The sequence below is a fragment of the Siphateles boraxobius genome, unplaced genomic scaffold (assembly GCF_051911475.1).
Source record: "Siphateles boraxobius isolate OS27281-9 unplaced genomic scaffold, OSU_SipBor_1 111, whole genome shotgun sequence".
Classification (NCBI taxonomy): domain Eukaryota; kingdom Metazoa; phylum Chordata; class Actinopteri; order Cypriniformes; family Leuciscidae; genus Siphateles; species Siphateles boraxobius.
Genome location: NW_027508713.1, coordinates 959,128 through 985,290, shown reverse-complemented (window position 1 = coordinate 985,290; position 26,163 = coordinate 959,128). Strand labels below are relative to the sequence as shown.

The window sequence follows — 26,163 nt, the reverse complement described above, 5'->3', positions numbered from 1 at the left end:
TCTTGATTGTTGGAGAAACGGGTAAGAGCGTGGTTTACCATTCATTCTAAACTCTTCTCAGATATATTATGTGTGTGTAGGGGATATTGGGGCTAGTTGTCACAGGGAAGTGGACACATGTGTATCTCAGTAACTATAAGGTTTAAAGTCAAATATCCAGATGGTTTTGTATTGTATTTAAAAAAATTCTGCCTTCCAAGTTAAAATTCCAGCATTGTTATGTCTTGTAACATCTGTTCAAATCAGCAATAACAGCGATCATTTAAATGACTATTATGCCAAAGACGTCCTGGTGTGTGTGTGTGTGCATGAAGACAGGAACTATAGATCTAAACCATTTGGTCTGATTTTTAAGATAAATGTTGTCAATTTATATATTTAACATGATTTTGTTCCAGCTCAGTGAGTAAATATAGTTGTAGTTAAAACTTTTTAAGTCTTTATCTGCTTATAAGATGTGGTTTGTAATGGATGGAATGTATTTATGTACGTAATTTATTACGTATTTATGTATTTATGTATGTATTTTAGATGTTTGTGTCAAAGGTCAGGCTTTTACTTTTACTTAACAAAAAACGTGATATTGGTTTCACCAGAAAGACTACGCAGGTAGTCCAACTTTTCCACCCCTGGATAACATAAACCATCATTTAAAATTAAATGTGATTTTAAGAAAGGCAGGAATGATAAAAATTAATTTAATATTTCTTTAATATTTTCCTTTTGGTTATTTTTGGATTAGGCTAACGGTAAATCCTCCACACAGTCTCAGTGTTGTAGATGGTGCTTGATTTTCACTGGCGAAAGAGGAAGTTATTAGCATGTGTGCTATAAACTAGTTCAACCAACGGTTGCAAAGCGTCTGGCTAAACCACAATAAACACCAGTGTCAGATGAACTAACTACAATATTTACACTTAAATAGACATTTATGCATTTATTCAAAATTAACTGTAATTGTTTAAAGCAAAGAAATATAGCCCACAGTGTTAGGCCTCTAAACCCAGAGGAAAATTATAGTGGACACACACAGACATCAAGAATTACCATATGAATCTCAACAATGGTGACGTGGTTTATGCAGCAATGCATGCTGGGAGCCACCATATTATAAAACTAATGGCTCCCAGCATGCATTGCAGCATGAAACATGTCACCATTGTTGAGATTCATAAGCTGAGTCTAGATGTTTGTATCTGTCTCTACAATGTATTTTATTGCAATGTATTTAGAAATTTAAATTAAATTATTCAGAATGTTACAACAGCCAAAGAAAAGTTAAAGTAAGAAGAACTGGGACCAAGAGCCCAACTAAAGCAAACACTGATCAGCACAATGGTGACTTAAAATGAAACATAACATCTAAACCTCATCTACACAATGTAAGGAAATTACATTGATATAAACATGAGTTTTAATTTAATGCATCCTGAGTGTTTATTTGGTCCAGAAACAGTATAAATTGTCTAAATGAGACCATAAATGATGTTGAAAATATGTCCACAATGGCCACATTTGAACTAGTTTTTAAACTGGTACGAAGGTTCGATGAACGTCTATATCGGACGTGCAGAACATGTCAAAAAAAGACGTCATAAAAACTTTCATTCTGGCTCCTCAGTGGACGTCTTTTCAACGTCCGACTTTTGTGACAAAGACGTTGAAAAGACGTCTTTTGGACATCATGTTGTTTAGTGGGAACCCGTCAAAATAAAAGTTTGGTTTAACTAGGAGAAATTATGACAGAAATATATTTCTATTGTAGGCATACAATAGAACGTACTTCTCAAAATAATAATTATAACAACAACAATAATAATACAATTTATTTAAACATTATTTAAGGCATATATTTTTTGTCCATGGTTTAATTTAGTAAATCTGTTTTTTGCAGCTCTTCCCCAAAAAATAAAAGGACACAAGTTTAAATTTTCATTTGATTGCCACCGTTTTTGATAATATATTTGGATTAAATCATAAAAAGAAACATTCATTTTCTGAATAAAATACAATTCATAGGACTATATTATTCTTAAAAAATTTAATAAATTATTAATGTTAAAAATGAGTTGTTAATCTAATTCATTATCAATTATTGAATTTAATTGATTAGACATGTTCTATTGAAATTTTAATAAACAAAACAAACAAATGGTTTCAAGTTTGTTATAATAAAAGCATTTGTTCAACCCCCAAAAAAACTGTTTTCTTTCATTTAACTGTCATTTTAACTGATGATAATAATAACCATAATTTAATAATACCGTTTATTTAATAATTGATTAATACTGTAAACCATGATATTTTCTGAGACGTTATCATACTGTAAAAATCTCATACCATTACAACCCTACACGGGAGAGCCCCCCACCCCACCCCCGCTGTTAAAAAAGTAACTCAGTAACTTTTACTTGAGTAAATTTTAAATGAGCTACTTTTTACTTGAGTAGATTTTTAGACCGGTAATTTTACTTGTACTTAAGTAAAATTTCATTGAAGTAGTAGTACTTTTACTTGAGTAGAATATTTTATTACTCTTTCCACCTCTGGTTTGTGGGTAGGGGTGCGTCTCATTGTAATTAATGATCCTCGCTTCCTTTCCTCGCATCTTAGCAAGGAAAGCGTCATTAGTCATTAGTAATTAGATTTGATCACCATTGTGGCGATTATTGTCCCCTTTGGTTGGACACTTGGAACTGAATTTATACTTTTGTAATTCTCTTCCCATGATGCAGTGAGGCAAGAAGAAATCAGTAATTCAGTTTCAAAGGAAGATAAGTAATATATGATTGTATGGATGTGTGTATATATATATATATGAGATTGTATATGTTTTTTTATGTATGAATGAATGATGCATAACATAACTATATATCATGTCCCTTAAAGATATTTTATAATCTTGTTGCTAATACTTATGTCCTTAACACCTTGTGAAACTTTTAATTGGGTTTATATAATCCCTCTATATTAGGCAACAATTTTGCAATCTATGTTATTAGAGTCACACAGAATTCAACATTCAGCCTGCCAAACACAACAATGGTAACAATTATATTTTATTTAAAGTAAATTATCAAGTACTCCTTTTTTAGTTACTAGAACTCTTGTGTAAGTGAACTATACTAACTAGGCATTTGTCGGTACCACATACTAAATTAGATTTTACAGTGTAGGTATTGTCTTATTAAAAGTACAATGAGAGATTAATACAACTTCAATACAATAAAAATGAGCCACTGTGCTTTTGTTGTAGGTGTTGCTATGCTGATGTCAGTCAGAAGAATGGCTCCTCTTTCTGTGATCTTTCTGCTCATGATTCACGGTTAGCTTGGACACTTTAGAAACTCTCAAAGGATTTTGCGATTTGCGTACAGATTTTTTTCCAGTATCTTTGAAGCACAAGCTAAAGCTAATTTGTCCAGTATGAATTCTGTGTTTCAGGGGTTTCTAGTGGTGATTGGGGTGTGAGTTACAGTCCTTCACACATCTGTGCATTAAAAGACTCAACAGTGATAATGGCCTGCACTTATACATACCCTACTGGACATCAGATCATGAAAGCGTTCTGGACCAAAGGCTCTGTAGAGGATGAAGAACCTCCAGATCTGTCTAATGACCCTGAATACAGTCAGAGGCTTCAGTATCTGGGAGATAAACAGCAAAACTGCACTATCAGACTGAGTCATGTGACACTGAAGGATTCACACATGTACTATTTCAGATTCATCACTGATATAACAGAAGGAAGATGGATTGGTAAACCTGGAGTGACTCTTACTGTCACAGGTGACTTTGGTGAGGTTTATCTCTTCTTCTGTGCATTATGTTGAATAATAATCAGTGTATGACAGCAGCACTAGATATAATGTGTGTGTTGTGTTCAGATCTTCAGGTGGAGTCTCCTGAGAGAGTGACAGAGGGAGATTCAGTCAGTCTGACATGTAAAAGCAGCTGCGCTCTGACTGACAGAGCAACATTCATCTGGTACAGAAACTCACAGAAGATATTAACTGAGAGTAAATTCAGTAACAAACTCTCCCTCAATCCAGTCAGAAGAGAGGATTCAGGCAGATATCGCTGTGCTGTAGACGGACACACTCACATCTCTCCTGATGTTCAGATCAATGTCATGTGTGAGTATGAATTCAGTCATATTTTAATATATATATATATATATATATATATATAATTATTATTTTTTTATCTTTAAAGATTTTGAGTGTCTATTTACACTAAGTACAAGCCACTGCCACCATCACACAGCCTGGCTTTTTACAACTGCTTTTTGCACGATTGACCCAAGTTTAAATCCACCTTTTACCAATTTCATTCCTCTCCTTATTCCCATCGCAAATAAGCTCAAAGAAGCATTAAACAAAGTTTCTGTGTGTAAATGATACGCATTGTAAACCCCTAGGGTATGCTTAGGGGTGTGGAGTGCGTGTGTATTACACGCCATAAAGTGTGTATCATATGCACGCGAAAACTGCGTATCATATGCATGCAAAAACCTTTTAGTGTATAAAAGGTACGAGAAATAAAATTTGTGCTATGGATACACAAGTTCATGAGATCGGGCTGGATCAGCAGGTTCGATGTGGTTTGGGTTAAGGGTAGGTGTTGGGGTAGGCTTTAGGGATAGAGACAATTAAGGTCCCATTGATGCAGCCCATTTATGATTTTAATAAATATGATCAGATACACCCAATATGACTTTTAGAAGTATGAACAACATTTGCAGTTATTGCAAAGAAAATACCTTTTTGTTGCTACGTTTATATTTATTCATATAGCAGACACAATCCAAATTTTTACTTTTAACACTCTGCCGGTGGATACCACATGAACGCCGAGCAGTGTTACTTTAACACCGGAGATTTTACTGTGCGAATAGTTCAAATCAAAACTGTGGGACATTTTGCCACTAAAGTACAGATTTACAGATAGATTTACTCTTATTGCAAATAAATCCCATTAAGAATTCAAACAGTGTGATGTTATGGGTTTCTTAAACAAACTTTACTGTAGTAAAAACTGTTTTAAATTGCAAAAAAATAACTAAAAATAACACATTTTCTTCTAGATCCTCCGCAGCACACATTTGTAGGGGTGAGTCCATGTTGTGTAATAGTCGAGGGAGATTCAGTGACTCTGACCTGCATCAGTGACTCAAACCCTCCGGCTCTGAACTTCAGCTGGTTTAAAGGAGGAACGATTGTAGGATCTGGAAGAATCTACAACATCTCAAAGATCAGCTCTGATGACAGTGGAGAATACAAGTGCAAGTCCATCAATGAGCATGGAGAGAAATACTCTGATACTGTGACTTTAAACGCCACTTGTAAGTTTAAAATAAAACACAAGATGCTAAGAACATTCCAGTATGTCTATTATGATATCAGTAAATATTAGTAGCATAATGATGATCTTTGCCACAATAAGTTTGGTAATAATTTTTAGACCCTCCCAGGAATGTCTCAGTGTCCATTAGTTAGGCTGGTCAGATTTGGGCGGGAGATTCAGTGACTCTGAGGCCCCATCCACACTACTGCGTTTTATTTTAGAAACGGAGAATTAAAACAAATACGATCTCCGTCCACACCAGCATTTTAGCTCTGTATTAGAATTGATCTCCGTCCACATTAAAGCCGCACTATGTAGTTTTTGCTCTCGGGGTCCCCCTACAGTTGGGAAACAGTATTGTCTTCTACTACGGTCGTAAAATCTGTCGTGGTTACACCAGGGGATATACGTGCATTTGTTGACAAGCCGATACCGTCTTGAGTTCTCACGTCTTGGACAGACTGCCAGCGTTGCGTGTGAAATGTCTTCATCCCAGGTACATTGGCATATATTTCAGCATGTCATATGAATATAATTTCATGGGTTTTATTTTTTTCAAACATCAAAAGATCGCGTAGCTCACGTTTACAAGCCAGCATCATTATAGTAGACTATTGGCTACTGTTTTACATAATGTATATGCTAATTCAACTCAATGTTTGTGTGGTAGGTAATAGCCATATATCGTCAATCTTATAATATCAAGCTACCATAGATGAATCTGCAAATTTGAAAAATCGATTTGCATTATAGCCTGAGGCAAGACACTTTCATCAGAAAAATAAATAAACAAACTTGACTATCAAGATAAATGGAGGATCAGATATATTCCGTAACATGGTCAGACAACAAATTCGAAAAAATAGAGATAGTATGCAAGCAATACATTTACTAGTCCAACAGCATGAGGGCCAGGTCAGCATCGGTCGGGCAACCCCCCTCCTCCTCCTTTAGCTCACGGCAGCGAGCGAACGCTGGACCAATATTGATCCTCATCCGGCCTTTTATTTTGTCACCCTCCCTTTTTCTTTTTTTAGTCTCCTCTGACAAAACCATTGCCTTCTTCCTTTTAGTTGCTGCTTCGGCCATGACAACAACATACAGACGGCAAACAAACGCTAGTTGGGCTCTCACGTCAGAATCTGAGGAAGTGACGTATGCCGTAAAGCAGTCGAATTTTGTAGTTTTTTTTGTGCTCGGGCTACTACCCGAAACCCGAAGTTACATAGTGCCAGTAAAAGCGATACAGACACTGTCAGGCTATGGCAGACGTGTCATTCAACCTATTGTAAGTCAATGTACCATCTCAAGGGTCTTGGAAATATATTATGAAGGTTGAAAAACGACATAGTGCTGCTTTAAAACGACTGAAAACGCGGATCACTTGACCATTCACCTACACTGGGCATGTGCATGCCGGTGTAAACAGGAAACAGATTGACTTTTCCTCAGATTTCACTGGGGTTGATAAGTGCCGATCTGGACACTGAAAAGTTTTCGCACCATTCCTCAGGAACTACAACTTCATTGATAAAATTATCCCACCATGCGCTGGTTCTTCCCGGCTTATCCCAAAACCGACGCTCCATGTGCGGTCGATACCGCCGCTGCAGACGGGAATTGTCACAGATTGCTCGAATAATAGCTTGCCTCCGGCGCATGTAGGCAGTTATAGCATTGTAAAATGCAGAATTTACTTGCACTAACGTAGCTGGTAGTCCAGGCTGTTGTTGTATGTTTTCTTCCGTTGTATGACACCCAATCAGCCGAGCGTGAGCCTCTGCGTCATCGCTTCTAAAGTCCTCCGTTTTGACCCGTCTACACTAAAACGCCCTGCGGAGATTCAAAACGCAAAACGGGGTCGGCAGCGTTTCTAAACTTGTCCGTTGTAGGTCTTCGTTTTAGCCGATTTTAGTCTGGACGGGAGGTGCAAACGTGGCAAAAGGTCTCCGTTTCTAAACTAAAACGTAGTAGTGTGGATGGGGCCTGAGCTGCAGCACTCAAAAAAATAACATTAAAGGGATAGTTCACCCAAAGATGGAAATTCTGTCAGTAATTACTCACCCTCATGTTGTTCCAACCCCGTATGACTTTCGTTCATCTTCGGAACACGAATTAAGATATTTTTGATTAAATCTGAGAGCTGGATCACTCCTCCATAGGCTTCTAAGGGATTGACACTTGCCAGCCCCGAAAAGTTATCAAAGACATCGTTAAAATAGTCCAAGTGACTACAGTGGCTCAATCTTAAGTTTATCAAGCGACGAGAATACTTTTTGTGCGAAAAACAAACAAAAATAACGACTTTATTTCAACTATTCATTTCCATCTCTGTGGGCCTCGAGTCAGTTAACGTAGTGTGATTGCGTAGAGCTACGTCACACGTAGGCTCACTATTGGCTGACGCTGGTCATGTATGTGATGCGTGTGAGGTATAACACCGAAATTCATGGAGGCTTGGAACAACTTCAGGGTGAGTAAATGATGACAGAATTTGTTTTAGAATTTTGTGTGAACTATCGCTTTAAATTACTCATTCTAAAGTGAAGTAAATTAATATTTTCAGATGTTATACTTTTTGTTTCAGCTGTAGGATGTTTGGTGATATTATACATTTCCATTGGAGTGGTTTGTGGAGCTGCAGTGATCATTACAATGGTGATAATTTGGTAGGATGTTTGCAATATTTGACTGCAGTTACTTGTACTGTCTTAACCTCTTTTCAGAAACAACAAATATTATAGTAAAGACTCAGTTCTCTTAGGGGAGGTTCTCTCATACAGCGTAATATCTTACGCTAGGGGAAAAACTCTTTTCCACGAGATATTGAAGCCAAAAAACTATCCTTAATTTTAATTAATATAAAACGCGTTGCAGCAGCATGCAGACATACGTAAGATGCCTCGCGTGCCTATTGGCTGCCCTGCGGCAACTGTAGCAGCCTATCGAGAGAGGCCCCATGTGACGTCAGATCCAATGGGGGTGCTTCGCGCCAACTACGTCACGTCCCGCCGAAACGGGCGTGGCCTGGGCCTATAAATATAGCTCGATGGCTGATATAGTCTGATTTTCATCTCTTCAGCGAAGCTCAAGTTGGATCCAGAGTGAGAAGCCGCGCCGTCTGATATAAGCCTTCTGTGGGACGAGCCTCTGCATCTGAAGCCGCTGGCCTTCATCTCGCCACCTTCAGTCGCCGTACCTGCTACGCTTTCCGGCGTCTATATCCTTTTTCTAACTCTGCTGAGTGTGTGTTCGCCGCTGTGACTCACACTCTGTCTATTCTAAAAGAGCGAGTGTCTTTTTAAAGATGCCTCTTTCCCGTGGCTTGTGCCGAGCCCCACTCAGCGACGGGGACCGCCATGTCATCTGCGTTTCCTGCCTGGGTGAGGACCATGCAGCTCTCGCGCTCACTGACGGCGGCTGCCATCATTGCGAGCTACTGCCCATGGCGACTCTGAGGACTCGCCTGGCATTCTTCTCAGAGCCTGCACCTTTGCCCCCTGTAGTGCCGTGCCGCAAAGAGTGCCGTTCCCAGCGGGTCCCCGAGCCCGCGAAAGCTCACCGGTTCGCCCGCTAGCTCCGCCAGCTTCTCCCGGGTCGCTCACCGACGGACAACGGTCGCCGTCTGTATCTGTATCTGATGATGTATCTCTCTTCCTCCAGTGGAAGCAGCTGTAGCAGCCCATCTTTGCCCGCCCTCTGCTGGACGGCGAGCTAACACGGCGCTGCCCTCTAAAGCTTGCCACGCCACCTCCGCTATGCACGGTCGCGCTTACACTGCCGCTGGGCAAGCTGTATTGGCACTGCACTCCATGGCCGTACTGCAGATCTTCCAAGCCGACCTCCACCGTAAAATGGACGAGAAAAGACCGGAAGGTATCAGTGTGCCAGATCTAAGAAGCGCTACGGACCTGGCTCTTTGCGCCACAAAATCCGCTGCACAGGCCATGGGGCGGACGATGGCCTCTCTCACCGTTGCCGAGAGGCACCTTTGGCTGACGTTATCGGAGATGCCGGACTCGGAGCGCTCTGTGTCTCCCCAGCGGGCCTCTTCAGATCTGCCATCAAAGATCTCGCGGACAGATTCGCGGACGCCCAGAAAACGTTACAGGCTAGGAAGCACTTCCTTCCGAAGCGCTCCACAGCAGGTCGCTCAAAACAGCCGTCTGCTCGAAGCTCTTAGCCAAAGCTAAGGAGCCAGAGACCACGCTCTCGCTCTACTGGCCGCCGCCCCCCCCTCCGCGCGGGCCCTGGCCAAGGATTGAGATTAAGCCCGAGGCCTCAAAGTCTTCCTAGCCCTTCTAGGAAAACGACGGTGTTCAAGTCCTGCCTCGGCCGGACTCCCTGGTTCAGTTCCAGAAAATGTGACTGTTCTAGTGTATTTTGCAGTAAACAAGGCGGTACCACGACCCGCTTGCCTGCACACAAACGCCGTTTTAACGGCGACCCAGATAAATCTCAGAAAGAGTGTAATTTCTGGTATTCCGCCCACGGCCGATGGTGTTATGAGTGTAATAAAAATGCCCACAAATCAGTGTTCATTCCTACACGCAAGCACATCCCGCCACAGTATAGGGCTCGCACAAATAAAATCGGCTCATGTAGACTGTGCATTAAACGTAGTGAATGTGCCAACAACCCAGTGCCCACAAACACTACACAACGCATGTCCCGCGGTTTCTGTAAATGAAACCAACACACATTCAGTCAGCTCAGGCAGACAGTGTTTTGAGTGCAGTAAATGTGCCCGCTGTCCCGCGCCCACATTCACTCACAGACATGTTAAACCCCACGGGGTTCTCCCCGCTCATTTTCTCTTCACAAACTGCCATAGAGAAATCGAGCGCGGCCAGGCTGCCCGCTGGGATCAGTGTGCCCCCCGCCTCAGATGCTGCAAGCACAGTGTCCACATTTCATCACACCGGAGCTCTCCGATCACCTCTATGTTGGGGCCAGAGCCCAGATCTCATTTTACCCCTAGCTATTTATGCAAATGTGTGAGCAAAGCTCTACGGGGTATCAGAATGGGTGCTGAACACTATAAAGAGGGGCTATTCGCTGCAGTTCGCTCGACGCCCCCTCCGTTACACGGCGCGGGTCGAAACTACGGTAAAAAAAGAAGTAGCTCATCTACTTCGAGCCGAGATAGCGAAACTATTGAACAAAGGGGCCATAGAGCCTTTATCTCAAGCTCAGAGCGAAGGGGATCTATACAGCAGATATTTTCTGGTACCGAAAAAAGATGGGGGTCTCAGACCCCTTCTAGATCTGAGACAGCTGAACAAAGCGCTTGTGAAACGCCATTCAGCACGCCATTCAGCATTCAGAATGCTCACAACCAGGAAAATTCTTGCGCAGATTTGCCAAGGGGACTGGTTTCTATCAATAGATCTGAAGGACGCGTATTTCCAAATATAAATAGCGTCCCGTCACAGGCGATTCTTGAGATTCACCTTCGAGGGCCAGGCATATCAATACACAGTCCTGAGTTCGGCCTGTCCCGGGCACCCCGTACATTTACGATGTGCATGGACGCGGCTCTCGCGCCCCAGAAACTCCGGGGCATGCGAATATTGAACTACTTGGGCGATTGGCTGATTCCAGCTCGATCACACTCAGAGCTCATAGAACACAGGACCATATTACTCGAACACCTTGAGAATCTAGGTCTCACAGTCAATTGGGCGAAAAGCTCGCTGTCTCACAGTCAGAGAATATCTTTCCTGGGCACAGAACTAGACTCACTGTCCATGACAGCGCACCAATCACCGAAGCGCAGACTGAATATTCAGCGCGTCACGAAATCCTTCCGCTGCGGCACTATAGTCCCGCTCAAAAGGTTTCAGAAAATGCTGGGTCTCATGGCCTCAGCATCTTCAGTACTCCAGTTGGGTCTGCTTTGCATGCGCCCGCTGCAGTTGTGGCTAAGAACGCGAGTACCGCCTCGGGCGTGGGGCTCCGGTCTGCTTCGCCTCAAGGTCGATCAGAAATGCATCTCAGCTCTGAAACCATGGAGTGTGATTGACTGGTATCAGTCAGGTGTAAACCTGGGAACTCCCTCGAGTGTAAAGGTGGTGTCCACGGATGCCTCCACCTCGGGATGGGGAGCACCGCTCAAGGGTAGACCGTTCTTTGGCCAGTGGTCAGAACGAGAGAAGCTCCAACACATAAACTGTCTGGAAACGGATGCTCAGTGCTGCTTGTGGCTCCGCTCTGGAAAAACCAGCCTTGGTTTCCAGTTCTGATGCAGTTGACCAGCACTGCCCCGTGGCCAATACCGATAAGGAAAGACCTCCTCTCTCAGGCCAAGGGCTGTATTTGGCATCCTCGCCCGGAGCTGTGGTCCCTACATGCATGGGCCATTATATCGGCTAACCTCCCGGAGGGAGTGTTAAACACGATCACGCAGGCTAGAGCCCCGTCCACTAAACGACTCTACTCCTCAAAATGGTCTGTGTTTTCTGGTTGGTGCAAAGCCCGAGGCCTTTCACCCCCAGACTGTGGGGTTACGGAAGTTCTCTCCTTCCTTCAAGAGCTACTGGATAAGGGCAGAATCCCATCCACGCTCAAGGTTTATGTGGGATCCATAGCAGCGTTTACTAAACCAGCCACTGGCCAGTCACTGGGGAAGGACGATCTGGTTATCCGCTTCCTTAAAGGAGCTACGAGGCTGAATCCTCCCAGACCCCCTTCAGTCCCCATGTGGGAGCTTTCTACGGTTTTGGGAGCCACGAGAGGTGCCCCATTCGAGCCAATCCATCCGTCAGACATGAAACATTTGTCGTTCAAGTCAGCGTTTCTGGTGGCTCTCGCTTCAGTGAAGCGCATAGGGGATTTACAAGCGCTTTCAGTAAGCGCGTCATGTACGGAATTTGGGCCAAATGACTCGAAAGTCATATTCAAACCCAGCCACCGGTACGTGCCTAAATCCCTCAACACACCATTCAGGGCTCAGGTTATTTCCCTGTCTGCCCTGCCGGTGTACAACGAGGAAGAGGATGCGGGCTTCCTTTGCCCTGTCAGGGCATTAAGAGCTTATGTTTCCCGCCCGTCTGTTTTCAGACAGACTGAGCAGCTCTTCGTTTCGTTCAGCGGACGTGCTAAGGGGCTAGCTGCTTCGAAACAGAGCCTATCCAGGTGGATAGTTGATGCCATAGGGCTGGCCTACACTTCTAAAGGCCTGCAGTGTCCTTTGGGTGTCAGAGCGCACTCCAGAAGAGGCATGGCCTCGTCGTGGGCGTGGTCTAGCGGGATTACCTTGCAGGATATATGTATGGCGGCTGGCTGGGCCTCGCCATCTACATTTATAAGATTTTATAACCTAGAGGTCCCCGCCTTACAGGCTAAACTACTGTCGGTCTAAAAATCAGTACTGTCTGCCCCGTTGCTTCGGCTCAGAATATTTTTCACCCTGACTGCGTGGAACACTGTTGATGTAATTAGCTCCCTGAGGATGCTACTTGTAGGGAATAACGCTTCTAGCCTCTATTCTCAGACTCTCTGTGAGTCCCTGGTGATTATACACTATATGAGCCCCGGGCACCTGCCCTCGGGTTTTTCGGTGTTGGATCCCATCACGCACAGCGTTTTACATTGTGTTCCTCTAGCGTAAGATATTACGTAGTACGAGAGAACCTCTCGTAAGACAACGTACTCGTTTACTAACGTAACCTCGGTTCTCTCTAGAAGAGGGAACGAGTACTGCGTATCTTTGCCGTGCCTGCAACATGCTGATTCGCATCAGCGATGAAAACCAGATTATATCAGCCGTGGAGCTATATTTATAGGCCCAGGCCACGCCTGTTTCGGCGGGACGTGACGTAGTGGGCGCAGAGCGCCCCCATTGGATCTGACGTCACATGGGGCCTCTCTCGATAGGCTGCTGCAGTTGCCGCAGGGCAGCCAATAGGCACGCGAGCCGTCTTGCCTATGTCTGCATGCTGCTGCAACGCGTTTTACATTAATTCAAAATTAAGGATAATTTTTTGACTTCAATATCTCGTGGAAAAGAGTTTTTCCCCTAGCGTAAGACATTATGCAGTACTCGTTCCCTCTTCTAGAGAGAACCGAGGTTACGTTAGTAACCGAGTACGTTTTCAGGCTAAATTGGGTGTTTCTAGACATATTGATATCATTGGAAGTTGGATTCATTGGATTGTTTGGGGGTCAGTTTAGAAAAAAAACGTAACTTATATATTTTTATTAAATGTACACTAAATATTATCCTATAGTTTTGACAAACTTAACTGAAAGGTTTTGTAATAAAAATCTGATCACATCACATTAATTGGTTTTCAAGGGGAAGCAAGAGGATGAAAAAGAGAAATGACACACTCAAATCTCAGGTGAGAAAAATGAATTTGGTTATCAGTAATTTAATTAAATTAACTGCACTCAGATTGAAATCCTGAATGTAGTCGTGACTTTTATCCAGTGGGTGTTGGAAGACATTATTTATGCATTTCTCTCTATTCTGTTTTTTTTTTTAATGAAAAAGATGAGTCAGTCCAGACATCATTATAACAGACGTGAGGCTTGTGATGATGAGTTAAGTCAACCTGTGTATGAGAATGCAACAGTAAGTGTTTTACTGAACTGCTCAAACTATTCGCTGAATATCAAATGTCTATAGACTAAGCATATGATTCAAAGAATAAAATTTACTGTTTAAGATCAAATAACAAAAAAATAAATAAATATTACTTATATATTCATTCACTTACTCTAATTTTTTTTCCCTTATTGTTTCTTTCTTTCAGCCTAACAAGAAGAGGCCGTAGTGTTTGGGACAGAGCAAAACATTTTTTCAGCTTTTATGTACAGTGGAAATAGGACATAAAAGATAAATCATAGAAAAAAGATAAGAAAAAAGATAAATCATATCAGAACTTTTGCATGTTTAATGTCAAAATTACAACCTATGCAATGCCACTAAAAAACAGTGACATTTCAGGGGAAAAAATAAAGCAAAAAAAAAAAAAATGAAATATATAACTGTTCACACCCCTGAGTTTATACTTGGTTGAAACAGCTTTTGGTTTTATTACAGATCTCCGTTTGGATGGGAGTCTTATCAGGCACATCTTGACATGGCAATATTTTCCCACTCATTTTATTTTGCAAAAACACTTCATGATGTATGATTCATGATTCCATCCACCTTTCAACAATAAGAACCCCCCAGATAACATATTTTTGTTACAAGAACGTTCTCCAAATATTCAGTGTTGGTTCTAGGAACGGAAAAATGTCCAGTTTTCTTGACGTTAGAGAAACGTTTTACTACCTTTGCTACCTTTAAAAGGTATAATTTTCCTCAAACCTTCTTTAACGTAATTTTCGATTAAAAATTCAACATTATAGTAACGTTGATTTCTAACATTCCAAGAACATAAAAATGTCCATTTTCCTGAAAGTTACTACACAGCAAAAACTCAAGAGTGTTAAAGACTCAAGAGTGTTAGTGTTAAAATATGAGTGTTAAATTAACACTGAAAAGTGTTAAAGTTAATGTGCTATTTAAGTGATTGATTGAGTGATGATTGAGCATTGTTTTAACATAATCATTATTTCATCATTTGACCTGAATCACTGAACTCAAGTAGTCCTAATCTCTGATTTGAATGTATGTTGATCATTCCTGCATCAAAGTGATTCAACAGTATAAATTCCAGATTGTTCAATATAATCTAAATGCTTTCTTAAAAGTTCTGATAATAAAAAAAATTCTTTCAGGCACACACAGACATATAGAATCAGTGTATGAATCTCCACAATGGTGATAAAAAGAATATATGATTAGGAAAAGGAAATTTCTAAGACAATTCAGATCATAATTTATTCATACCGCAATGCATGATGGGAGCTATGAATGAGTTTTGATTGGTGGCACCCAGATTGCACTGCAACATGCTTTATTATTGTCACCATTTTTGAGAATCACAGACTGATTCTTGATGTCTGTGTGTCCAAACAAAATTCCATTTTCATCAACTTTTGATCAGAAAACTTTTATGAAATATTTTGGGTTTATATTGCAAAATCTGGATTTAATGCTGTTAAATCACTGTGATGCTGTAATGACCAATATACATCTAAGTCAGAGATTAAAGTCCCTGCAAAGGCAATTAAAAAAAGAATATTCTAAATGCATTATAAATGTTCTGAGTTCTGAGATGGATCCAGTGAACAGCTGGGACACAAAGGTTATGGCCCCACATGGAGCAACACCAACCAAGCCTTTGAAGGTAGGGTAGTTTTTGTAATGTGAAAACATCTCTGACTGTAGTGTAAGTGCTGTGGGATTTTCACATCTGATCTCAGTACTGGGCAGTACTCCTTAAATCTTGCTGGCATGGTTGCTCTGACTTGCTCTTTGGTCATCCAAAAAGGCAAAGACCCCAAAACAAGGTACAGAAATTTTGCCCAAGTTATGATTACTCGACTGACCGTTGTCGTACTCACATTAAATATATCTGCCAAGACCTTCTCTCGTAGACCTGCAGACACGCGACAGCAATAAAGAAAAAACTCATCAATAAGCTAAAGCTTTCTGTTAGGGCTTGGTCCTGGAACCGTCTCTAGACCATGTCTCTGTGCCTTAGACTAATGCACAAGGTTCGATGCTGATGGTTCTATTGATGCCCAGAAAATCCAGAAAATCTTCTCTGAGGGAAAGCGCGTGTAAAATCGGAAGTCGTCATCCGAGAGACAAAGTCTATTTATTTGAATGCGGGAGACAGTCAAAGCTCGCACTTCAGCCTCCAGCTCTCTAATTCTCTCTGCTGCGGCATCCAAAAGACCTGGACACGGAGGTGTTGAGTAGTCATGGTCTGTGGGTGCGACGGGACCATAATAGACTACAGGCTGTTCGTCACTGATCTCTGGTTCACTGCAATGTTGGCGCTTTAAAGTTACCTTATCTAGCACATCGGATCGTTTTTGGCGAACACTCCCCCAGTTGTTCCATTCGAACCTGGACGGTATAACTCCACGTTTCAAGCGTTTACGATCGGCTGTTGACGAGTAGTCAGATTCTGTGAAGTGTTTCCCGCATAAGTACGTACTCCCCTTTAAAACTGCAAAACTTTTGCCTTCATCCCGCCGAATAGCATGAATCCACAATTTCTTCGCTTTTTTGTCGGTTGGAAAAGAATGGAAACTGAGATACGGCTGTTTAGTAGAACTATTAGAACATTTAGGAACGCAACAACAATTCCTCGCTGTGCTCGCCGCCATTGCTACAGACTAAACGGGAAGTCGCTTTACGCTACTATCCGCCATTGGAAGTGACGACACGAGCACTGTGATAAAGGCCTATAGGACTACCAAATAGCCTATCCCAATTTTTGGGCAAGATGCAAGTAAATCACGTGACATGTTCCTGTTGGATCCATTCCATTGCGACCAATATCAGAATAAAGAAGCTGTTTTTGTGCACATTCAAGCTGCTTTAAGGTAAAGTATCTAGTAAAATATACTATCAGATATTATTCACTGAATGTCATTAAGATTACCACAGAAGATTAGCATAAATAGCTAGAACTTGTGAATTGACTTACTAGCTAAAGAGTGACGTGCACTAGTAATGCGCGGATCACAGTTATATCCATGGGCGCTGTGGAAGGAATTGTACTGGAAGGATAGTAGAGTAAGAGGGTTTATGAATTGTTGTTTTATAATTTGTTTAAGGAGGAAAAAGCTCTCTCTCTTTCTCTCATCTAACTCCACTGTTACCTTCAAATGATTGCTTTAATTTTTTTTGTATTTTCAAATTACAAATTACTTTTTCACAGCAGTATTTTGTATCTTATTTAAATACATTTGATGAGTAAGTATTTGTAATTCGTAATTAAATACTTTTTGATGTATTTGTGCCCATATCTGCCTGATTGAAATAAAGTCAGTCTGGTTAGTAATAAGTGAAGCTGGTAATGCTGTTTGTGGAGTTGTTTAATCCTCCTCTGCTGAGATCTTCAGATTTAATGTCTTCTTTTCTCTTCAGTTGATTTAATCTAAGACTGTGTCTGAAGTCAGTGGTAGTTTTATAACACTCAAAACAAGTTTAACAGCATTATGAAATCCAGGAACTAATACTATTTTGGTGTCAAGTTCAAACTCTCAAGTTTAATATACAATCATAGTTCTATTCTGTCCAACACAACTTTATAATCAGAGTTTGGATCAATCCATCTCTACTCTCTCAATCCACAAGCTCAATGTGACACTGCCTCCTACTGCCAGAAAGAGCTCAATGTGCAGTTTCAGAATGAGTCTTTTATCCAGATTGACTGATGAAAAGTGGCTTGTGGTGCCATCACAGCGAGGCACTAAACAGTCCCTCCAGGATTTCACGATTTTTTAATGTGATTTTTGCGATCAAAATGACTGATTTTGTGGTGGTAATTTCCAGAAATTTTTGAAAAAATGTGCGATTTTTATATTTTATAATTAGGACATCACATTTACCATAATAGTATTATGTCAGATGCACAATAGTCAAACATGACACGAATCACAAACAAAATGCATAAAGCTTGTTTATTTGGTCTAATCAAATTCTTTTTTTTTAATTGTGCTGTAGCCTTTTGTTGTTGCTTGATTAACATTAACGACAGCAGGTAAATTAGGTTACTGTCACTTTAAGACTTACTACAGTAATGACAAATGTCCCAATCAGTTATTACTGATTGTTTTACGTAAATACTTGCCAAGATGAATATTTTGAAGTAATTGTAGCTATGTGTATTTGTTCAAGCGCTATATAGAGAATTCAATATTCTAACTAGGCCGACAGGCGGTGACACGCAGTCAGTCATTCAGTCAGTCACACACACACACACACACACACTTGCATTTAGAGACAGACTGTCACTCGACTGGGTGAAATTAGTTCTCTTTCACGGTATACTGCGCTTTTAATAATTCTTTTTAGTACCATCGAGCATATCATATTTTTTGTTATGTAATTCAATCATGTTAAACTCGTTAATAAGTTTGCCATACTGCCCAATGAAAACCTGGGCGCTTATGTGAGAGGGCAGGAGAGATGCATTTTCTTTCGCCATGTTTCTGACAGACCGCTCACAGACATCACGCGTGCGCAACATCTATTCGGTACCCACGTAAAAAACGCATTGAAACTTTAATTAACTAGAGATATTTCAATTGGGTGATTATAATTTAATGTTTTGTGAGGTTTTTTTTAGAATTTTTGTGATTATTTTGTGGTTAAATTAGGAATTATGCAGGATCGCAAAAAAATTCGACATTTTGTTGATTTTGCGTTGTATTCAGCGATCGCAGAGTTGCGAAAAACTGGAGGGACTGACTAAATCACTCTCCAGAACATTCTCATTCACGGTTCCATGCTGGTGGAATGATCTCCCCACCCTCGTCCGTAATGCAGAATCCCTGACAGCATTCAAAAGACAACTGAAAACTCATCTCTTCCGTGAGTACTTAACATAAAAAAAAATAAATAAAAAATGATTCTCTTTTAAATCTTTCCTTGTCTGGCTTTTGCTACTCTGAGCAATGCCTGAACTTTGTATTTTGAGCAGAGGTGGGAGTAAGTCACACATGTGCAAGTCACAAGCAAGTCTCAAGTCTTAACCTTCGAGTCTCAAGCAAGTCCAAGTAAATTTTTTATAAAGGCAAGTCAAGTCAAGTCACTGCCTTATGTCAAGCAAGTCAAGTCAAGTCGTTTATTGGGTCACAAGTCACTGGCAAGTCATACAAACGTTTGACGATTTCACTGAATTTATATATTAAAATAAGTAAAAACTGCAGAAGTTGTGGACTATGGTTTTATTTGGAACTTTATTTTTTTTTTAATATATGCATTTCCACATATAGCTGAGTGGTTACTACAAAAAAATCTAAATGTAACTGAAATTAGGCCAACATTAAAGCATGAAAAAATGAATATGCCTCAAACATTGCAGAAGACCATTAAAAGGTATTAAACAATTCACAATTCAAGTATAACTCCTATGCGACCAAAGGCATTCTTCAAACTGGCATCCCCTTAATACAAGTTATATAGTTTTAATTATGAAGTTAAAACCGCCAATAGGTGGCGCCAAATTACCGTATTAATGTACGAGTCATAGAAGCATTCGTTTAACTTATGTTCAAAACGGCAGATTCGTTCTGGAACTAAGCAACTAGGTCACTGAATCACAAATACGCATAACTCTTTCTGTGGCTTGTTTGGAACTATTGTCATTGGAGAAATCGAGCAAAAACAGTAAATATTTGGAATATTAGGCTATGTCTAAATTTCACATCACAATATTCACTCTTTGTTTACTGAACTGTTTTATTAAATCATTATCACATTTGCAATCGCGTCAATATTCTGGAAATATATTTTTTTAATATCATATGTTATAATTATGAAAATAACTCATACTAGTGCATTTTTTTCCACCACATTTTGAATTTTGGGTGCAATATTAATTCTGCTGGCATTTTGATAACATCTAATAGATGTAACCCCTGATAACATCTAACCCTGCTTTAAGAGAAACATAAAACACGACAAAACATTAACATTTTTCTATGTTGTTTTTTGTCATTGGAAAGAACGACATATTTGGCTTTAAATCATGATTTAAAAAGAAATGTGGCAAATGTTATACAAAGCATATGACATCATTAATTATCATTTGAATATTGACAACATTAAGCTACATTTGAAAACATAATTGTGTAAAAAGAGGCATGCTGTTTTGACCAATATTCTCGATTTAAAGATAGTCAAATTAACTATAACAAACAGGTTAAACAAGCCATAGCTTACTTTTAGAGGTGGTGAATGAAGTTCGACTGTTCGAGGTTGTGATGGTCGTGTCCGATATCCCTTGCCAGTTATTATACGTACAGCAAATCTTCTTGTATGAATATAGTCAATTTCTAGTGTTTATATCCAAAAAGAAACGATGCTGGGAGATGTTTTTGTATTTAGCGCGCTCACCGCGATGTATGTTTTTTCTGGGCTTGTGCAGTGTCACGCAATCGCGCAGAATCTGATGACTGGCGTCAATGGTTCCGTTGCTTTCATTTTGTTCATCAATTGATGTTGCGATGATAAATGTATATCAAGTCATTCTCGAGTCATACAGTTCAAGTCAAGTCAAGTCTCAAGTCATTGGTTCTCAAGTCGAGTCGAGTCATTTTCTTAATTTAGTCAAGCAAGTCTCAATTCCTTAAATATGCGACTCGAGTCTGACTCGAGTCAAGTCATGTGACTCGAGTCCCCCATCTCTGATTTTGAGCACTTCTTGCGTCGTTCTTCCCTCTTCACGATGACTCACTTGCTTTAGTCCTCAGATGTAAGTCGCTTTGGATAAAAGAGTCTGCTAAATGACTAAATGTAAATGTAAAAGACACTAGGGTGATTCTGGAGCAGTTTGTTCTTTAGCATGTTTCTTCTGGTGAGTCTGAAAACCCCCTAAATAAGCGAATCTCTCGTCGCAGATGGAGCAGCGGTAAGGCTTCTCTCCTGTATGAACTCGCTCATGAGTCTTCAGGACGTCTGATCGAGCAAACGTCTTGTCACACTGAGAACACTTATATGGTCTTTCTCCTGTATGAATCCGCTGGTGATTTTTGAAGGTACCATGTTTACCGAAACTCTTCCCACAGACGCTACAGTGATACGGTCTTTCTCCAGTGTGAACTCTCAGATGAAATCCGAAATGAGCCGGACTAAAGAAGCTCTTCCCGCAGTAGGAGCACAGGTACGGTTTCTCTCCGGTGTGAGTCCTCTCATGGCAAATCAAATTAGGTTTTTGACGGAATCGTTTATCACAGTGTGAACACTGATATGGTTTCTCCTCAGAGTGTATTTTCTGGTGTGACTTTAGACAGCTTGAGTTTGTGAAGGTTTTCCTACATTCGCTGCACTGGTACGGCCTCTCGTTGGTGTGAACGCGCACATGCTCCTTCAGATGAGATCCATACATGAATCTTCTATTGCAGTGAGGACACTTGTACGGCCTTTCACCCGTGTGGATTCGCTTATGAGCATCAAGATTCCCTTTGGTGCTGAAATACTTGTTGCACTCGCTGCAGTGGAAAGTCTTTTCGCTGTGTGTCTTCATATGAGCTCTAATACTAGATGGAGTGGTGAAAAAATCCTTCCCGCACTGTTCACAGTGAAACTCCTTCTTCACTCTGTGCTCTTTTGAATGAAGTCTCTCCTCTTCTAAGGTAGGAAAGCTGATGTTGCATCTCTTGCAGGTGAAGTCTTTCTGTTCTGTGTGTTTTCTCTCATGTCTCGCTAAATGTCCCTGTGAGCTCAATGTTTTCCCACAGGTTACACAGGAGAAACTCTTGACCTTCAGCTGATCTTTTGATGTCGAGGTTGTTTCTTCATCAGGAGAAGAACCTCCATTCACATCTGAAAAAATGGTGTTAAAATGTCTAACTTAAAATGAACACAAATAGATTTAATGAATCATGCACTTACCATCATGGATATCTATAATATCTGTCTATATTTTTCTATAACTTCGAGAGCTTAAAATGAATCAAGATAAATGTGAAATTGTGATGCAGCTCTTGATAAAGTGTTTTCAACACATCGGTTCACAGTAACTAATGTCTGCATCTCTGATTTAGGAACACAACTAAATGTTTACCCAAAGTCTTACTATGATTTGCCATAACAAAAGATAATACATGCAGTAACATACCTGAAGGAATAAAATCATCATTGTCATCACTTCGATTATTCTCATCCTCATTTTCTTCATCCTCAACATCTTGGTTGATCACCATCAACATTCCTTCATCAACCACATTCTGAACATCCTCTTCATCATCCTCCTCCTCCTCATGGCTCTGTTGTTGTTCCTCTGCTGTGGTTTCTTCTTCTCGTTTCTCTATCAGGTTCCTGCAGTCCTCCAGTTTGACGGAGCACATCTTCATCTGCTGTTCTCCAGCGTTACAGTCAGAGGTTTGATCAGCGGATCCATGATCCTGAGCGTCAGTATAACACAGTAAAGTGAGGCTGAGCTCTGAGTCCTGTGTGTCTCTGGATCTCCAGACTGAATCCTGAGCTTCTGTCCCATCAGTCACACACACTGAAACCTTCTCCAGATCCTGACAAACACATCATAGATCAACACAAATAAACAACAACCTGTTGATATTCGCTTCAGTAAGCCCAATTTATACTTCTGCGTCGAACTCACGCTGTAGCTACGTCATAGGCTGTGCGTACCCTGACGTGCACCTCTCCAAAAATGTAGCAACGTCTCAGTTCTACGCGGACACAAGTGCTGTGATTGGTCTGCTAGAACCCCTGCCTCGGGTTTCACATGCATGTGTAATTGCATGTCACCGTGGACAACGACACAGAAGTATAAATGAAAAACGACGAGTAGTCTACAGCGTAGAGGCTCCGGTGTGGGTCCAACACAGAAGTATAAATCAGCCTTTACTCAGCAGTTCTAGAGGTTAAACTGGTGATTTGTTTGCATAATTTGCTGCTGGCTTAACTTGAGATGTGCATATGAAGTGAGAAGCTAACACAACTTTGGTTTGATTGAGCTGAAGGATGAAATGATGAGCTGCTCAAACCTCTCTGTTGGGTTTGTCTCCTCTTTCTCTCAGCTTTGCCTCCAGTGACGCCACCTCTTTCTTCAGCTGACAGATTTCAGTGATGAAATCCTCAATATCCAGCATGGACAGATCTGTTCCTACTGATTTACAGCAGATCACATCCATCTGTGCTGTCATGGTCAACATCTGAAGACAAACACATTATCATTATTACAAAGATATTACTAGCGCTTTGGGTATAAGAAAAGCGCAATATAAATAAAATGTATTATTATTACTATTATTAAGACACATTTATATTAATCTAAGTTGTAATGTGGACTCAGGCATTTTCTGTGAAGCTGCTTTGAAAGATGTGTATTGTGATTGTGAAAAGCGATATACAAATAAATGTGAATTGAATTATAATGAACTTACACTGATTTAAACTCAAAATGACTAACGATTATGAAGGAGAACAGAACTACACAGAAAAAGAAAATGATCGCAGTTTCTTAAAATATCAATACACAGGTAGATATTAATTACAGATATAAAATAAACATGTGTTTAGGCGTATTTATGTTTAAATAAAGTATCCCAAGAATATAATTATAATACATTATCATTATCTAAAACTTAAATTTAGATGCTGGATTTAAACAGATTTCAGAAATTAAACATGATAATATGTTATTCGTTTCTAAGCGTCATTTAAGTGTCCAGCATTGAAAAGAATGGTTTTATTACACATATCACAGTTTAAACGCAGCTTCTGTAGTAAACAACGGTAAATGTGTGTTTATAACTACAAATATACTATTATTTATTATTACAAATACCCAAGCTAGACTATGGTTACTCTGGTAAAATCATGGCTAATTCGTTTTTTTATGATAACTTCGAAGAAGTACTTTATTTAAAGCTCATTAAAACACTACAGACAGAAAATACACAAACAGTTTAAACATACCTCAGTCTCAGGGCACACGGGTTCTTTTTCTTCAGTGGTTTTACCGGCGGACTGGAGAGCGTCACAGCGACTCCTACAGGTTTCAGTAACACCTGCTGGTCTGGAGATATCGTGTCCACAGGAAACTTTCTCCGTTTTCTCAATAAAAAAAACAGCTTGAATTCCTGTGGCTTAGCTACAAACGTGAAAATACCGCCAAACCCGTAAGCTAGATGTTTTTCTCTATGTTAAGAGTTGCATTGTTCAAATGATGACCAGGATGTAAGTAAGTTCTCTTTGTACTTGATTTGTCATGTTCACTGCACCATTACTTGATTTCCTACTGTAACATTACTGTACGTGTCGTGTTTTATTGTATTTCTGTGTCTGAATCAGTTCTTCTCTGTAACATGAACTGAGGTAAATAACGGCCCTTTCTTGCCCAGGGGGGTATTGCACAAAAGCAAGATAAGGGATTAAGCTGGGATTTTCCAGTTATCCTGGCTGAATTTAGCCCTTACTTGGTTGCATGAAGGGAGGCTAAATTAATCTACATTAAGTTACTATGGAGATTTACACTTTGCAGCTAGCCTGCTCCGGAGCAGGCTAACAACCAGGCTAAGATTAATCCTAGTGATTTATCGGCTAGTTCCTCCCTAAATCCTACTAGATATTAATGTGTTTTAGTCACTTCATGGTCCTGCATTAAAATACTAGATATACTGTCATTCATCTAAGTATGCGTACTGTTATTTTAGTTATTATTGAAAACTGCAGTTCATTTCACTGTCAGAGGTTTGATGAATATATATATATTATTCGAGATTTAAAGCGTTTATTGTCATACACCCAGTGAGGAAAGCAGATTTTCCTGACCAATTATTACTTTGCTGTCCACAATGAATGCCAACACAGTGCAAAATAACTATACTATACAATATGAGAAATAGAATATAGACTATGTATATCTATATATGCAAGTATAGAGTAGAAATGTACTGTTGAATGAGAAAAATTTTTTTTTGCAGTTGATGAGATAATAAGAAATGGCTCATGAAGTTGCAAATGTGGTTTCAATTAAGTCCGTAACGAGGTCAATATGTAGTATATATAGACTAAAGATTTGTGTGTTTCCTATTCACAATGGCTTGTCCTTTGTTGGATGATGTAGTTGATGAGGAAGTTTTAATACTCAGACGAGCATTCAGGCATGAAAGAGTCTTCCGAGATAGGGCAGACCCATTGGCCTTTTCAGACGAATATCTGACTGAGAGGTACAGATTCTCAGGTGATGGCATCAGATATTTGTGTAGGCTGTTGGGTCCAAACATACAGCACAAGACAGCACGGAGCCATGCTCTCATTGTCCCACAGATGGTCTGCGTAGCACTGCGATTCTTTGCAAGTGGCATGTTTCTGTATTCTGTCGGTGATGCAGAAAACCTCAATAAAGCCACTATTTGCCGCACAATAAGAAATGTAAGTCTGGCATTGAAATCTCTTGTGCACATATTTATCACCTTCCCTGGTCACAGAAGATTCATCCACATCAAGGAGGAGTTCTAAAAGATTGCAGGTTACACGAATAATAACAGATTACTACAAAATGTTACATTAGCATAGTCACAGTATGACACTCATTATTTTGTGTTACAGCTTTTCCTAATGTAATTGGTACAGTGGATTGCACCCATATTCGTATCCAACGCCCCTCAGGGGCACATGAGGGAGATTATGTTAACAGGAAATCCTTCCACAGTGTCAATGTTCAGGTAAGAATGAGTTATGGTTACGGTCAGCTACATAATTATTCTGTGCATTAAATGACCTTAATAGGCTATATATTTTTACAGATGATCTGTGATGCTGACTGCCTTATCACAAATTTAGCTCAGTCCATGACTCCAGAATCTTTCGGGCAAGTAGAATTTACCAGAGACTCTCTCTAGGTAAGCCACCCCATTTTTTTTAAGCACCTTGAACATCAAGGGTACAGTACTTGTAAGAATTATGTTTTGTATTCGCAGGTGAGTTCTCTGGTGTGCTGCTGGGGGACAAAGGCTATGCCTGTGAGACATTTCTGATGACTCACCCTTACAGACCCCCAAACCCCAGCACAGCAAGCTTACAACCATGCCCATGCCAAAACCAGTGCTGCACAATATTGCCAGCCTAAGAAAAGAAAGGGCTCCCAGAGTTGCTTTGGATGTTAATTGGGACAATGCTGCCATATTCCCAGATAATAGAAATGGAAGACTTGTTAGAGAACAATACATTGCAAATTATTTCAGTTAATTTAGTTTTGATTTAGC

General features: G+C 40.3%; 2 protein-coding genes across 5 annotated transcripts; one reads left to right on the top strand and one right to left on the bottom strand.

Annotated features, from left to right (window-relative positions):
- On the top strand, positions 1-17,272 carry LOC143706731 (B-cell receptor CD22-like). The gene is made up of 9 exons (XM_077198977.1): positions 1-21; positions 3,257-3,325; positions 3,445-3,798; positions 3,888-4,136; positions 5,087-5,344; positions 7,934-8,015; positions 13,646-13,691; positions 13,844-13,924; positions 14,106-17,272. Exons 2-9 carry the CDS (start codon positions 3,265-3,267, stop codon positions 14,124-14,126), a joined length of 1,152 nt encoding a protein of 383 aa, XP_077055092.1. The 5' UTR covers positions 1-21; positions 3,257-3,264; the 3' UTR covers positions 14,127-17,272.
- On the bottom strand, positions 3,042-23,919 carry LOC143706243 (uncharacterized). Of its 4 annotated transcripts, none has more exons than XR_013192958.1 (6): positions 23,873-23,902; positions 22,939-23,106; positions 22,050-22,458; positions 20,153-21,754; positions 5,160-5,260; positions 3,042-3,905 (listed from the first exon to the last, which is right to left on the bottom strand). XR_013192958.1 is itself a non-coding variant. In XM_077197936.1 (4 exons), exons 2-4 carry the CDS (start codon positions 23,104-23,106, stop codon positions 20,742-20,744), a joined length of 1,590 nt encoding a protein of 529 aa, XP_077054051.1. In that variant the 5' UTR covers positions 23,873-23,919; the 3' UTR covers positions 19,141-20,741. The 4 variants fall into 4 exon arrangements, 1 of the variants encoding a protein (XP_077054051.1); XR_013192957.1 differs by lacking the exon at positions 5,160-5,260 and having other exon boundaries at positions 3,042-3,647; positions 3,782-3,905; XR_013192956.1 differs by lacking the exon at positions 5,160-5,260.
- Positions 23,920-26,163: the final 2,244 nt, after the last annotated feature.